A 16,407-nucleotide genomic window follows, 5' to 3' on the forward strand; every position below is an offset into this window, starting at 1 on the left:
GGTAGAGAACATTCATTTTCTGAGTTAAAAAAAAGCCAGCATATTCAAGTTGCTTTGTGTGACAAAAAAAAAATTATCAACACAAACAGTAAAAAAAACCCTCTGAAGTTTGTCATTAATCCATGAATGTAAACCCACTAAAAAGGAGGGAAAGAACTTCTACTGTACCTGGGGAAAAAAGAATGCCATGCATAGCTTCATACATTTCATTTAAGCTTCATGCTTTTGCTAACACTGAGAACTAGAAATGATGATGTATATTCATTTCCCTTTACTCCAACTAGCAAGAGCAGAGCTTACCTATAAATTCCACTATGCTCCCACTGCGGCTCCTGCTGGCAGGTTCATCTTTGGATACAATGACCTGAGCAATGCCCCCAGAGGCAGTCAGGGCATGGAGCAGTTCAGGGGGGGGTGTTCTAAAGAGCTGCTGTAGCAATTCTAAAGCTCCAGTCACAACATTATGGTCCCGATGCTGGGTATAGTGCAGAGTCAGTTCATAAACCTGAAAGCCACCAGAGATGAGACTGGAATAAGTCTCTATGAAGACAGAACATATTATGTGTTTTATGCTATACAACATCAAATTTCAGCAATGAATTAAGAATAACTGATGCTTGGTATATATGATCTTCATCACAATCTTCCATGGGGGAAATGTCAATCAATTGTAGCCACTTAACTGCCTTTTTGGCAGAAGTCTGGTCATTAATTATTGTCACAGACATATTTTACAAAAAATCCTTTAGTTAGGATTTTTTCTCCTGAGAAGCTGAGAGGCCTCAGAAACTAAATGTAAACAATAATTATCTACTGCTGTGGAATGCAACAGGTGCATCTTTGATTGGTCTCATCTGGTTGTTTTGAATTAACAGCCAATCACTGTCTTGGAGTGATTGACACTGACCAGAGAGTCCGGCTGTCTCGGACTCTCTGGTCAGTCACAAGATTTTATTATCATTCCTTCCTTCCTTTCCTTGCTGGCCTTCTGATGAAATCCTTTCTTCTATTCTTTGAGTATAGTTTTAATACATCATAAAATAATAAATCAGCCTTCTGAAACATGGAATCAAGATTCTCATCTCTTCCCTCATCCTGGGACCTCTGTGAACACCACCACAAGTTATCAATAATTCCACTCACTGGACCAACTATCATTTATCAAGATAAATAGGAATTTGAGAAGTCAGAGTGTTCAGTATCAGACTAATGCTGGATCAAGATCTATTTATTACCCTCCCAATTAGTACTCTCCAGGTAAGGGTTATTATTCATATTTTACCTGTATAAGTTGTTCTGGTGAAGGTGAAATCTCTGTTTCTTTCCTTGTTACACCAAAACTGCCTTTCAGGCTGGTATCTTTTACTTGTTGTTGCAATAAAGGTATGAGATACCTTAGTGTCAATAAAACACCCAGAATTAAAAGAGTAGGACGATCATCTTCTACAGGAACCAACAAGCCTAAGGGGAGAAACAAAGTGGCCAGATAACTGACAGTGGCAAGTTTCAACACAAATGTTATTTTATGTAGTCCGTATAATAGCTTCTTTAAAAAAAAAAACCAACAAAACAGAGCAACCAAAACCTAGCAGCAACTTAAGAATGTTTTCCAAATGTAGAAACATTTGAAAATATGTATTTTATACTACTAACAATCAATTAAGCAGTATGGGAGAATGATCAGAGGACCCTGTCTCGCCTTCCCTGTTTCCCACCTCTTTTCAATCCATAAAAACACAAGTTGTTTTGTTTTGGTTTTTTTTGTAATAGCTGACACTGTCATGAAATGATTTAGACTCTTTTGCTCCTTTCACCTGCCTCCTCTCTCCACTTGACAGCTTACACCCAAGTGTAATTCCCTTGCTCACAGATGCACTGCTATCCTAATGGAAGATATTTGCACTTTGCCCTGTTCTGGGAACTTTGTTCCATATATATACCTGCTAATCACAGGTAGGTATATGGAAGAAAGTAAACCAACCCCAAAGCATATTACAAACTAATAAAACTTGTGGAAGAAAACACAACCTTCTATCCAGGGAGGAGAAAAAAAATCAGAATCAATTCTTGAAATTCCTATTTGTGCTTCTGTTTGAATTCTGCATCATGGCCAAGAATATTATTGCACATCACTTTAGAAGAGGAAAGTCACAATGTAGCTGTTGAATTTTTCACACTTCTCAAAAGCAGCAAGGCTAACACGATAACACCTTATGTATCTGCTGGTCTTCCTCATCTCTCCTTTTGCAAGACAGTCTACATAGTAAAGAATCCCTTGTCAAAGACAAAACTGAGGCAAGTTTCCACTGAAAGCCAGAGATGCCTCTTGCCATGACTTGCAAAACAACCTGAAGACCACGCAAACTTCCCAGCTGAAGAAATAAGGAATCAATACCTAATACAAAGTTGTGCACTTTAAATAAAAAAAATCTTCAATTTCTGCTCTAAGTTATAACAGAATCTATGTGGGGGTCCTCTAGGAAAGGTCACAGGGTATGTGATCATGGCCCAGAGCACAGCAGGGTATTCTCCACCTCAGACCTGCTGCAGTAGAAACCAAGATGATCGACCATGCAAGTCTTCAGACTCCTGAATTCACCCAGAATCCTCAGACCTCATTTTCCAGCAAGCTACTTCTTTCCCAAGCCTCAGCTACTTCTTTTTAATATTACTTACTAGCACTGCAGCACAGAGAGAGAGAGACAAATAGCTTTAGAAGTATCTTCCTCTAACTTACCACCAGATAAAGTATCAGCAGTTTTCAAAGTATCCTTCTTTTACCTGAAAATCTTTCACAAATGCAAACTGATACATATTCTTACATGTAATGATACTTACACAAAAAACAAATCAATTTGTTTTTGCCCTGAATCTTACCTAAAAGCACATTCAATAACCAGGCATAAAAATACTGTGTTCTTCGTGAATGTTGGCAGATGCTTACTGCTGATCCTGCTGCTGTTCGACGGATAGTGGGGGAACTGGATTTAAGATTAGCTATGAAAGCCTTCAACAAAACCTAAAAACAAAGACACCTTACTTAACTTTTTATCAGAAGTGAACTAAGAAGCAAGCAAATGCATTTTTCATTTATTCAAAGCATTACTTCATACACATCAAGCAAAGGCAACTACTGCCTTAATTCAGATGTGCAGCTGTAACACTGCTTTCTGTACCATGGGACTGGTAATGCTGAAAACTCACCATGCTTTGGGATTTAACAGGGAGCACTAATATGGTAAAGAAAGTACCTTAATCTCATTGTCATTTGCAAAATTGCCAAAGGCTGCCATGATTTTGGGTATTGCCGCAGCCAGCGTCTCCTGCACCGATTCCTCGGGTCTCTTACTGATCCGTGTCAGACAGGGCAAAAGGTTCACCAGGTACGGCCTAAGTATGGCACAGGAGAAAAACTGATTTGACACCAGAACTACTGAAGCCTTCTAAGTATTTTTAATTCATAGGAAGAAAAGAAGAATCTTCTGAATGCAAGAGAGGAATACACTTAAAAATTACAAGTCATTATCTTAACAAGTTTTTCCCCCCCCCCCCCTTACAGTAATGTGTAGCATAGAACTACAACTCCATTAAAAAAACACACTGATGAAATAAATTCAGAGAGAATACGGTGATAGCAATTCCTCCAACCTCTTAATTACATACTTAAAACTTCCAAACAGTAATATTTTGTTAACATCTGTATTTCTTCAAAGGTTCTTTGGAAAGTTCATTATTAGAATGTGTTTACCTGCACTTCTGAGGCCGAACTAGATGGGCAAGCTCAGCAAACCTCCAGAGTGCAGCACGCAGACTTCTTGAAGCACCATTCTAGACAGAGTATATAACTATCACATTTCATCATGCAAAACCATTTCCTACAAAAAACCTGCCTACTACATACAACAGTGTATATTTTACTTAAACAGATAAAAATATAAGGTGTCTGGAAATCATAAATTTCCTTTAGCCAAAAGGAAGTCAAGTCAGTTCCATTACTACCTTCATTTTTCTAGCTGGCATTAGGAGTTTTCTGACTAATCTAAAATGAATAATAAGGAACACCACAAAAGAGAAGGAAGTGTCTGAGTTCTCTGCTCTGCTGAAATCTGGTTAAAATACCACAGAGAAAGGCATCAGCCAACAAGGAAACACTGATGAGAGTCTCAAAATCACTGTAACACTTGCAGAGATATAAATACAGCACAAAATTGACAGCAGAGAAGATCCACAAATAAACAACATTCAGCTTTTGAGTGCACCAAAGGAAAAATCAATCTATTGATCTGTAGCACTTCATAATGGATTGACTGCTGAAGTTTACTTTCTATTTGCCTGGACTGACACCTTCCATTGTGCACCTGACTTGAACCAGAACGCCCTTACATTAGTGTCTAGGGATGCAGTACAATTCCTTAGTGTTGTTGGAAAGATAGAAAACTGTGGAAGTCAAGATGCCTAGGAGGGTGTCTATCTAATGTAGTTCAAACTTCTTAAATTGAGTCCCCTGAAGACAAAGCTGAGATTTTTAAAAACTGTCATTTCTTCATTACTTTCTTCAGCTGGTATATCAAAGGCTTGCAGCCTTGTTAGCATGACAAGTAAAAAATACTTGCATCTGAATTACAAAATATGCATTTCTCAGGTTCAGAGCCAAACAACAGATTCTGGCATGGCTTCTGAAGTGATCCTGATGCACAAACAAAATTCAGTCTGCTGGGTGCTCCTGTTGCACAGGCTACCTCTCTCTCACCTGTCACGAATCCTAGAGCACCTTTCAAGAAGTACATGCCAACCGAACAACAAAATATTTCCTCCCACACCCGGTTATAAATGTGCAGAAACTTTGGAGTAATTTGTATGTTGGCTGTTTTCTGTTAATTAGGTAATGTCCCTTTCCACACCTCAAAAATATTGCATGACATAAAGGTACAGCAATACAGTGAGATATCCACACATGGCCCTACATCTAACACACGAAAAGCTATGCACGTTGGTTTTGTGACTTATCTTCTAGAACTCTATTATCCCCCCCAAAACAAAAAAAAAACCCCAGTATCATTACTGTCTGACATGAAACACCTCTATTTTCTGTCTATACAAGCCTGACCACATGTTTATAGATCCAAGAGACACAATTTCAGTGATGCTGTCCTAAACATGGCATTTCTCTTCTGCAGTCACAAACTTCAAAAAGGCTATTACCAAATTTCTTCCTGTGGACATAATTAAATTGTAGCTTCTGATACCTAGGGAGATGCTTCAGTATTTTTCCCTATGCCTCTGTAAGAAGCTGTAAGTACACATCATACATTCATAAAGTATTTGTATCAGGTTACTTCAAGCCTTAATTCTCCATGAGGTTGTGTCAATTAAGAATGCCACTGTCCTCCATCTACTTTCCATCACCCTTTTGGTTTGAATTATTCTTTCCAGCTTAGTCAGTGGCGCAAACATCCTGAATTATTCCTTTGAGTGGGGAGTCACTAAGGTTTGCTCAAACTGCCATTCAAACCAAATGCTCACACATTTTCTGCCAGCTAAGCTTTCAGGAGTGGTTAAATCCAATGTGGGACAGCAGTGAGGAATTCAGTAGAATGAAAACAGTCACAAATCCTAAAAATGAAGATTTGACCTTGATCTTAAAAGAAACTACTAATTTACACTAATGCTAAATTCCAATATACTAGAACACAGACTAAATACATTTTTAGAAGAAAGAACATGAAGGAAAAATCACTCACCTTTTTAATCTCTTTATAGAGTTCTAACTGTAACCTGGGAAGATTGGAATCCATCAAAGCCTGCAATAAAATGCATTGAGAACATACTGTATCAGAAGGGAGGTGCTTTACAGGAAAAATGTTACACTTGCAGTAAAACAGCTTCAAACAAGGCACAGAACTATCTAATGGTCCCTATATTTGATGTATAACTAAGGAAGTGATAAATACAGAGAAGAGACACCTTTATCCTTCACAGAAATGTGGACAAACTCCACAAACTCTAACAGTTATTTCCAGTAAATATTGACTGTTTTACTGACTCTACCTGAAAAAGCCATATGGGATCAGCCTACAAGCAGAGCTGACCTCTTGTGCTTTCTGGCAATCACCAGAAACAGCCACTCATGGACAGAACATTAAACCACAAGAATAGCATTCACAAGCAGCAAAAGGCACTCCCTGCTACACTCCCCCACTCTCAAGTAGGCTCCTACTATTTCTCAAACTGAAGCTGTATTTGTACCATTACCTTTAACAGCCCCTGAAAACTCTTTGTTTCATCAATCAGCCTATTTCCTGCATCCAGTTAGTACACACACCACAAGGAGCCCTGCATACCAGAAGTGTCACATCCAAGGATCCAATCAAGCATACAGCAACAGAGTTCAAACCTGCAGCCTGGCTAAAATCCAGCGTACATGAAATGAAAACAAGCACAGAGAAGTAGTAATTTTCTGTTCGTCTCAACTTGATAATTCTCTACCTTGAAAGTATCAGAGAATAAGATAGGAAAATACAATCTCCTCATACAGAACAATTTGTGTATATATGGTTACCCTTCCCCCTCCACTTTTTTCCCTAGTGCATACTAAAATTTATGAACATTTCCATCAGCTCTTCCTCCTATGAGATGAGACCTTCATACAATCTGAACATGCCTATATTGTGGATTCATACAGTGCTATATTGTGGAGTATTGAATTTTTTATTCCTTGCCCAATAATTTCTCCATTTCTAATTTTCTAACCACCTTCCTGGCCACCAACCATGAAACTCCCATCTTCACAGGATTACTCATCATGACTACAAAATATGATGGTACCCACTGTGCTAGAAGCCACAACTGCTTAAGCACAGTGAGTGGAGTGCCTGTGGTTCCTCCAGAGCCTGATCTCCCCAGCTAAAATTGAATGCTCCAGAACTCCATTCACTCTAATTACACCTGTTACAATACAATGGCATTGCCTTCCCCAAAAAATCCTACCTGGGTTGTATTTTTATATTAACATAAACACTCCAACTATACACTGAAGGTGCCAGGATGACAGCAGGTAGGATTCACTTCATAAAACTTCATTTTTATGAGACATTCACTGTCCCTACATATATATATATATATATATATATATGAGGATATCAAGCAACACAAAAAGGCCCCAGCTATTATTTGGCTTTGAGGCTAAGTTGTCCTTACAACACACCCAACTATAGGAACTTTTTTTGTTAGTGTACAGCTATATTTTCAGCAGACTAGAATCTACCATGTCATCACTTGAAGAAATGCACAGTAAGCTCTAAACTGCTACAATAATAAATTCCAATTACTGAGGCCAATTGTACTGCAATCTGTGTGAAGAGCACCACCAGTATCATTAGCACAGAGAACACTACAACATCATACATCAGCTTTAGAGACAAAACAGCTTGACCTTACCCACAGAAACCTGCAAAGTCCCAACTTGGTGTTTTTTCTTTTAAATGTATCACCACAGTTATTTAAGTTTTGAGCCATTTATGCTGTCTTTGAGGTTCGGACAGGTAGGTGTAGTGATACTTGAAGATGACTTACAGAGTGTTTATCTAAAATTAGGTGTTCAGACTTGTCTGAACAGAAGAGTTCATTTTCTAGTCACAGTAATAAGCATAAACTCCAGACAGACCCATAGTTACACAAGTAATGCTTACATCTAGAGTCTTTTATTTCAAGAGAAGCTACAAAGTATCTTAGTATCTTTTTCTAACTATCAAAAGAATTAGCCTCTAAAAATGCTGGGGATACTAAAAAATGGCTGAACTTTGACTAAAATGCAAGCTTAAGGGCCCAACACCTCTGTTCTACTTACCACAAGCATCACTGGCACTTGCACAACCAAAAATAAAACTGGACATCTTTTTGTTTCTGCATTTATACACAAGTGTCTGCCCAAGATGCTAAATTGCTTCCACACAACATAAAGCACAGAAACAGAATACAAAGTACACCCAGCTTCCATAACAGCCCGATACATCCATGTGTGTGGAATATCACAACTGTTACCACTCCAGAGCTGAGACCAACTGCCAAGCTTAATGACTGACAGAAGTTGCCAGCATTTAAAACCAAACTACCATACAAACATTTGAGGGAAAAAAATAGGTTTTTCAAGTTACCCTGAAACATGCCAGGAATATTAAACAGATTAAAGAATTTATGAGGTAAATTTTATACCAAGCCTACATAAGTGTTTCATGGAAAGTAGAAAAGAAGCTTATGTCCTTTAGGACTGCTTCAAAGCAGCTTTTAAAGCAAATTAAGTTAAATAATAATGTATGCATCTCACAGAGTACACTCCCTACAATAGAAAAACATTCAAATAAAAATGAAAAGAGCAAACAGCTATTGGGCCAAGCTTAAAATGCAAGGAACTCACACTTCCTCATTCCTTATCATTAGGGAACACACTACACAATCTGTAAGCTTCTCCATACAACTTCCAGCCACAAGCTCAATCCCCAAAATTTAATTCATTCAGATATGAATGCTTAATTTTCTTGCTTCTATACACCCCTTCATGTGAAAGAAAATTATTATTTGCATATTTCTAAAGCACTTAAACTTTGCATCAGCTTATTTATGCAGGTACATAACAGTGTCTTAAAGTTCAAGTATTTCAGAAAAAAAAACAAACCCAAAAAAAGGGAAGTGAACACAAGCCCCCTCTTGAAGCAGAGATTCAACAAATTACTTCTACAAATTACTCATAAGGTTCATTTTAAGATACTTTGAATCAAGATTTAGACCTTGCATGACCTCCTGTGAATGCCCATCTGCTGTTCTCCAACAAGCTCTTCATTCTGGATCACAGCAGGGGAACAAACAATCTCCAGAATACTTTATTTATTCTAATTTCTGCCTGAACTCCCCTCCTCCAAGTCTCAGCAAACCACACTACCTTTCAATCAGCTTTTAAATAATATTTTTACCTTTCCTCATGCCAAGTGTTTTTATGTTTACAGAACAATAATAGGAGTATTCCTCCCACACAAGATGATTTCAGAAAAGCCCACATTCCTGTTTTGGTTAACTTGAAGAGAACAAAGTTAATGAACAACTGAAGACAGGAATAGATCAGAACAATGAATTACATAAGACAAAGTTAAATATGTTGATCTGGGCATAAAAACCTCTCCTAAGAGAGAAAGACCACATAGAGAATTTAGTACAGAAGCTTACTTAGCCTCTTACATTATGAGATATTATCAACAGTAAGAAAGGCAACTAAAGAAACATCAGTGGGAATTCAGACAGGACACCGCATCAAGAAAAGACAAAATGTGATAGTGAAAACTCTTACTTTAATAACTTTATTAAGGCATTCATCTGCAACCATCCGGACATCAGATTCTGCATCCTCACTGCAGAGGAGAAAGAGCTCCATAGCAATACCCAGCAGCTTCTGAAATTCTGGGGAATTCCTAAATAAACAAACATTAGAAAATTACAATGTGCACCATGAAAATGAGCACCAATGATGCTTTTGAAGTGTTTTATAATCCAACTACACATATACTATACACACATATGCAAGAGGAGAAGACATTCAGTGTACTAAAGCGCTTCATGAGGAGTTGGGAGATCATTTCCCAACTCTTTCCTTCATAACCTGGTAAGGTATTTGACCTCTATGCCTAAGTTTTTCTGTTTGCAGTAGAAGGAAAGTGCCCACTCCACCAAGAGGTAAACAGAAGTCCTTCGTAGATTTTGAGCTGGTTAAAACAAAACCCCACATCATTTCAGTTTTAAATGGAAGCTCAGCATTCAAAACAAGCAATTATAAGGAATCATCCCACCAACTAACATTCTGAAGTTGTTATTCATCCTAATGAATTAAAGACATGAATAAATAATCAATAAATACAAGACACTGCCTTACCTTAATGACTGAGCAACTATGTTTTCACATATTGTTAGACAATGATTCACTCGATCTTTCTTGGTAGCTGCAAGTTCTTTCTTTCTAAAGGAAGAATATGATGATAGTGAGTGTGAGACAAGAGTTCAAAAGTGACCATTCAAACACTTGCTAAAGTAGTGTCTAATCATTACTCAAGAAAGAGATGCATCTGCACTCTCTGGTCAGCTCCATAAACACCAACTACCTGCAGACCCAGGACTTCATCTGCAGCTGCTGCTGAGAGCACGTGGGCACACAAGCAAAGGAGAAATATAAACTTAGAAGAAGAATGAAGAATGAATCATTTAATAGGGAATATCACATTAATTCCATAATTTTCACTGAAAAAATGCTTGGGAATGAAAACTGAAGAATGAAGAAGAGTAAAGGGAAAGGACAGAAAAAATGAGGCAGTCCTAGAACAAAGCAAAAATAAAAGAAAGTGATAGAAAGAAAAAGGTTGGAGAAAATAAGCCATGAGAACAAAAAAAATCTCTTTTAAAAAGACCCTCCTCCTACATAGCATCACCTTAGACTTTTTTAGTCTGCCAATGTCTTGAAACTTCTAGTTGTATTAAATGGACCATTTTGCATCTCAACTGCAAAGGATGACAAAGCAATGCCATCATACACTACATTCCTCCAAAGGCAATCAAAAAAACCAGCAAAGCCCAATGCACAGTCTGCCCATTGAGACTAACATCCCTATAGTAACACTTGGTATAGCCCAGGAAAGGCAAACTTAGTGCACAATAAGGAGAACAAAATGCATAGAAACAGAGAATGTGTATCTACAAACAACAGAGAGCACAATATGAAAAGCTTCTCCTTTGCAAAATGTGTTTAACATTCACTTCAACATGATACAAGCTCTTGGAATAGCAGCTCTTTCCTGCTCCACCCCCAATAAAGGAACTGAAAAAAGAGAGCGAGACAGACTCCCAACTCTGACTGGGAAATTTTATTTAAGTCTGCAGTCTCTCCTACTCCTAACTTTACTGACACAGAATCACTTCTAGGAAAGCAGATGTTACTTTTAAATAATTAACCAGTAGCAATACTGGAGCAAAACAACCCATCCAAAGGTTATCTCTCCTGAGTGTTTCACAGTAAAGAATTACCAGCTTTTTCACTCACATTCACAGAGAACCTTCCCTTTTGGATCATTTTCAGTATTTCATTCTCTCAGTAAAGTTGGAAAACAATGTAAACAGCCTTGAGTTACATTAATAGCAGTAACACAACATCAAGGCCCAACAGCAAGTAGCCAATAAGCACATTAAATTCAGCTAACTCAAAAGACAGTGTTAGACGAGTGTTTGTAAAGAACTACACTGCATTATTTAGGAACTTCAGCTCAAACAATAGTAGAAGTTTTCAAAAAAAGTCACTAGTATCCCAGTATCCCTGTCCCTTTTCTTCCATCAGGCTGGAAGTGAGGGGTTCAAAAGTCTGTGTTCCCAAGATTTCAGTTTTTTTCATAAAGAAATCTCATCTCATCCCAGAAATATTTTCTACTTTTATAAGTTTAAGGAATAGCTCTGAACAAAGCCATTTTTTTCTGTTTTGGTTTGGCAGCATTTTATTTAGGCAAGCTAAACAACCAACAGGATCTCTTCTTGGACTTAAGACACAGGCAGAATATGACAGACAACATAAATTTGTTCAAGATACACAATGTCTTTCCATCTTGAAAAATTGTCAGAGTCTTTAGCAACATCATCTCTAACAAAAAACCAAATACTGTTCAAGACGTCCAACTGGTTTTGCAACATCAGCACCACCAATGTGAGCAGGCACCTCAGAAAACAATTTAATCATTTCAACTTTCATGCTAATTTTACCCAGCAGTCCCAATCTCTTATGAGTACCATTTTCAGTACATATTCAACCCAAAAACGGAACAGGCACACCTGGCCTTGCCCATAAGCTCACTATTTCAGATACAAGACATATTGAAAATACTGCTGACAAAGGCTACTTGCAGAATAAAGTTCTCTGTTATCTACACATAACACAGCCCTGAGCAAGGCAGGCAGTGTCTGAGTTCAATACTGTTCAATACTGCTCAGACTAGCAGAGACCAATTTCTTGGGCAAATTTCTAAAAACAGAGAGCTCCCCTAACACATAATCTACACCTTGCTGAAATAAGTAACTTCAAAATTTAAAAAGGCATGGCTAGAGAAAATATAACTTCCAAAAAAATTAATTTAAAGAAATGAAAGGTGGAAGGAAAATGCCTAATGTTTATAATAAACATGCACATATTTTCTGTGCCTACAGAGGGAGAAGGGTAACAGAACAGTATCTAGAGAGAAAACACATGATTTTTTTAGTTCAAAAAAACAAACAAAGCACTATTCAGAAGTATCATGAAGTCCACAGGCAAACTGCTGATGAGCATACCCAGGGGGGCAACAACAGCATCACACATTTGATGAATCAATCACACACATCTGATGAGTAACAGAAGGCAGAAGATGTGGAAGCAGCAGTTAACAACAGGAAAGCTCCATCTCACAGAGGAGTTTAATCTGTGTACTTCTTCACACCAGGAAGTTTAACAAACAATGTAAGAAAATCAGCATAATAGATAATTTTGCCCTCTGAGTCCAGATGAGCTGAATACAAGGAGTTGCAGCTCCGATGCTCATTTTTATTAGACCTTGAAATTAACAATATGGGAAAAGTGCAGAAGTTCTAAAGCTGAGCCAGTGATTTGGGCCAAACCAAATGGCTTGGCATTAATCTTGACAAAAATAACAGAAACTAAAACCTGTCCTTTTAATAACAAACAGAAATATGAGTGGATCAAGAAATAAACCCAATCCAAATACAGGGGACACTGGAAACAAGGTGTAGTGATGGACTGTCAAATTAACCAGAACTGCTCTACTACACACTCTAGACATAGTAATGCCAAAAAACCATCAAGGAACCACTTCTGACAAGCAGGGCAATAGGTAATACCCATGCAGTTTGTGTGATCTTCAGTAAAACAACAAAATAATGCTAGGCCTCCATACAGCACTGATCAAACCAATCCACGACCACAGCTTCAGTCAAACATAAAAGACAGAAAAAATGAAGAATAAAGAAAAAAGCATATTGCTTGGGCTTTTACAGTACATTTTGCTGTAAAGGCAATGATTAGAATCAAATATAAAAAAAATTGGAAAACAATTACAGTAAGTGACTATTAGAATAAATTTAAAGAGAAAATGTAAAGAATCCACTTTTGGATTCACAAATCAAACTCTAAATTTTTACACCACACTAGCAAACTTTTAAGTTAGTAGGAGCTTTGTGATCCAAAACAAAACATCCAATTTCTAACAAAACGTCAAGAGTATGAAAAAGCTGAAAAAACATAAGGAAGAAAATTAGTTGCCTCAGCAGAAGTGTATAGAAGCAGTATGACAGAAAACTCAAGTTAAGTTTACACAGAAGGGGAAAAAAACCCAACAAGAGATAAGAAAGAGGGGACCAGAGACTGACATCTGACTGTAAGGTATAATGTAAGCAACACATGATTATTGCTGATTAAAATCTCTTGAAACAGAAAAAAGTCATATCTCCTTGGTAAAAGCTCGGATTTAATTAAGATTTTAATAAAAAAAGAGAGGATATCAGTATTATCAAAAGTTCAGGAGTCACTGTCTTACAACAAAGTGAAGAAAGATGTAGATACCTGCTGGGTAAGCAATTAATTCTTCTCTACATCAATCTCTCTGATCTTAAAACATTTCACAGGAGGACACAGTCCTCAGTAGGATGGTAGGAACTTACTAAACAGAACTACAAGAGATTTATGTGTTATTTGCAGAGAACCACAACAAAGATTAACATCCCAAACACAGAGACAATTTTCTTTTCCAATCTACTATAAACAAGAAAAAATAAATGCAGATAGTATTGTGAATTGCATTCAATGTCACCTGCTATTCTACTAGAAGTCTGGGAAGCCTCAGCAAAGGCTGCCACAATAGCTTTTCACTGGCTTTTATGAGGCACAGTGCTGTCACTGAATTTGTCCAGTTCCTGGGGGCATACAATCCCATCAGCTTTCTGAAAACAGCCTATTTTTAAACACAAAGCAAAGTCAACGAGGACAACTCCAACGCTAATTTTTTAATGTTTACAGTAGGACATGCCTAAATTTAGAGCACCAAACCAAGCATAATATCACAAGCATCACAAATAATTCTAAGGATTTTCTCTTGCAATACCATGACCTCTCTCACCAGTAACTTTCAAGACAGAAATTTGAACAGCACATAGGAAAAACTGGAAATAGATGTTCATCCATATCACACAAAGTACTAGCAAGGAAAAAAAAAATGCACAAAACAGAGCAATTAATACCTGCAGACCAGTAAGGTACCTAAAAACAACTAGCTCATGAAGAAGATGAGTTTTCTCACCTATTAAGCATCAGAAGTGTGGAAATGCATTGTGATTATTTGAGACAACACTCTCCAGAGAGAAACAGCACCAACCGTGATAATTTAGTTGGCAACCGTAGCAGAAAGTGCAGTGGGAGCAGGTGGCCAAGAGCCCAGAGCCACTGCTCTGCTTCCTCTGCCAGCACCACAGCAAACTGCCAAGTGAGAAGTTACCTGCTCCTCAACCCTTCTGCTTCTCCCTTCTCCCCAGGAGCAAGAGAAAAAGTCTCAGTGTGACTCATGTGTTTATCCCTGAAGACCTCACTGCCCTCACACGTGCTCGGTAAAAGCTGGCGGTAGAGGGTGCAAACGCAAGGGGCAGCACCGCGGCACTGAACAGCTCCTTGCCCTGGTCCACCCCGTAATGCCCCCCAATGAGAAACCTGAATATCTCATGGATCTAACACATTTATCTCTCACATTTAATCAAGAAAAAAGATATTAGGAATATTTAAACGAACTTCGCTTAGGTCTCTGTGCAGCACATCTCAGCACAAGACTTTAAATGAACTTTGTCGCAAACAGACATCCACAACAACTCCTTCTGAAAGCATCAGAGCTCAGACTTCAACTCTACTTAAACTTTCAATTTACAAATATGAGAACTTGTTTTTAACTTCAACGTGAACTTTCAGGGCACTGCTCTTATAAGAAAGAAGAAATCCGACTGAAAAACATTCAACACTTAAAGATATGAAAAGTGAATAACAGAGAGTAAGAAATTTCTCTTGCTCAGCCTTGAATTCTCATTTCAAGAAAGCTGCACAATCACTTGGAGAGAGTTCAGAGAGAAGACACTCATGCAGAAAGCGTCATGCACAGAAAAACAAGGTCTCACAAAAAGCACTTCAGCAGTTATCAGAAGAGAAAAGGCTGAAAGTAGTGCTTCATTCAAGCTATGTTTAAGTTTTTGTCTCTTTTGCAGCAGTGTACTAGGTGAAAAAAAGGTTTTCCTTCCTAGAACCAGCCTGTGAAACCCACACAGCATCGCTGTACCTCCCGTTCATCTCCCGCACTGATGACTTTTCAAATGCACCTGCCCCAAAAGTTACTCCACATCTGAACTTCTGCAGAGAACGGACAGCAGCACCGCGACACTGTGGTGTGTGTGTCTGCGGGAGCCGCCAGCTGCCCAGGGACCGGGCAGCGCCCGGGCCCGGCTCGGGGCCGTCCGCGGGACCAGAACCGGAGCAGGACCGGGCAGGGCGGGATGCCGGACACGCGTGTGGGGAGCCCCCGAGTCCCGGGCGCGGGTCACTCACGGTCTCTGGAGCGACTCCTCGGGAAGGGCAGCGGGGCCCTGCTGCTGCTGGAAGGAGCGCAGCGATTCGAAGGCCTTCGTCAGCTTCTCCATGGTGGCCATGTCCGCTCCGCCCGCGCCGGCGGCACCGGCCCGCACTCCGACCCGCCCTGTCACGGGCGCCCTGCGGGTCCAAGTGCTGTGACGCTACCGCTGGGGCTGCCCCCAGGCTCGCTCCCGGCGCTCTGCCGGCGCTCTGGCGGGCCCCGGACCGTCACAGCCGCGATGAATGAGGCGGGCTCCGCTCGGGGCCGCGGGCACCTCCTGTGCGCCCGGCCGCCATCTTGATCCGTCCCGTCGGCCCCCGCGCGCAGGCCCCGCCCCCGGGGCCACCCCGCCCCTCCTTGAGCCGTGCGCGGCCCGGGGCTCGATAGCGCATGCGCACACGGCACCCCCGGCCTGCCGTCACGCGCGCCTTTACGTAGGAACACACAGGGGAACGCGGGCCGCGAAAGGGGCGGGGCAGCGCCGAGAGCGACAGGTGTTCTGACCAATCAGAAGGAGGCTCCGCCCCTCGCCGCGTGCCCGAGCGACCGTGCACGGCTTTGCTGTGCCCCCTGTCGGCAGGGGCGGTGGCGGCCGCGGGGCCGCGCTCGGCTCTGGGCAGGGCAGAGCCCGGGGTGCCCCGGGCGGGGAGCCGGCCCTGGGAGCCGCTGGCAGCCCCTGGCACTGCCCCGCGGCGAGCCGCGTTCTCAGCGGCACCGCCCCAGCAAGGCGATAGCA

At 40.2% G+C, this 16,407-nt stretch overlaps 1 protein-coding gene across 2 annotated transcripts in view; it reads right to left on the reverse strand.

Annotated features, from left to right (window-relative positions):
* HTT (huntingtin) overlaps positions 1–15,982 on the reverse strand; it is an 80,820-nt gene extending 64,838 nt beyond the window's left edge. For both annotated transcript variants that reach the window (XM_018924504.3, XM_009099101.4), the window contains exons 1-9: positions 15,647–15,982; positions 9,917–10,000; positions 9,338–9,458; positions 5,742–5,801; positions 3,749–3,828; positions 3,252–3,390; positions 2,878–3,019; positions 1,283–1,461; positions 301–505 (exon numbers count right to left, since the gene is read on the reverse strand). In XM_018924504.3, the coding sequence (XP_018780049.2) occupies positions 301–505; positions 1,283–1,461; positions 2,878–3,019; positions 3,252–3,390; positions 3,749–3,828; positions 5,742–5,801; positions 9,338–9,458; positions 9,917–10,000; positions 15,647–15,747 (1,111 nt within the window). In that variant the 5' untranslated portion in view covers positions 15,748–15,982. The remainder of the gene's footprint in view (positions 1–300; positions 506–1,282; positions 1,462–2,877; positions 3,020–3,251; positions 3,391–3,748; positions 3,829–5,741; positions 5,802–9,337; positions 9,459–9,916; positions 10,001–15,646) is intronic.
* Positions 15,983–16,407: the final 425 nt, after the last annotated feature.

Source organism: Serinus canaria, chromosome 4 (assembly GCF_022539315.1).
Source record: "Serinus canaria isolate serCan28SL12 chromosome 4, serCan2020, whole genome shotgun sequence".
Classification (NCBI taxonomy): domain Eukaryota; kingdom Metazoa; phylum Chordata; class Aves; order Passeriformes; family Fringillidae; genus Serinus; species Serinus canaria.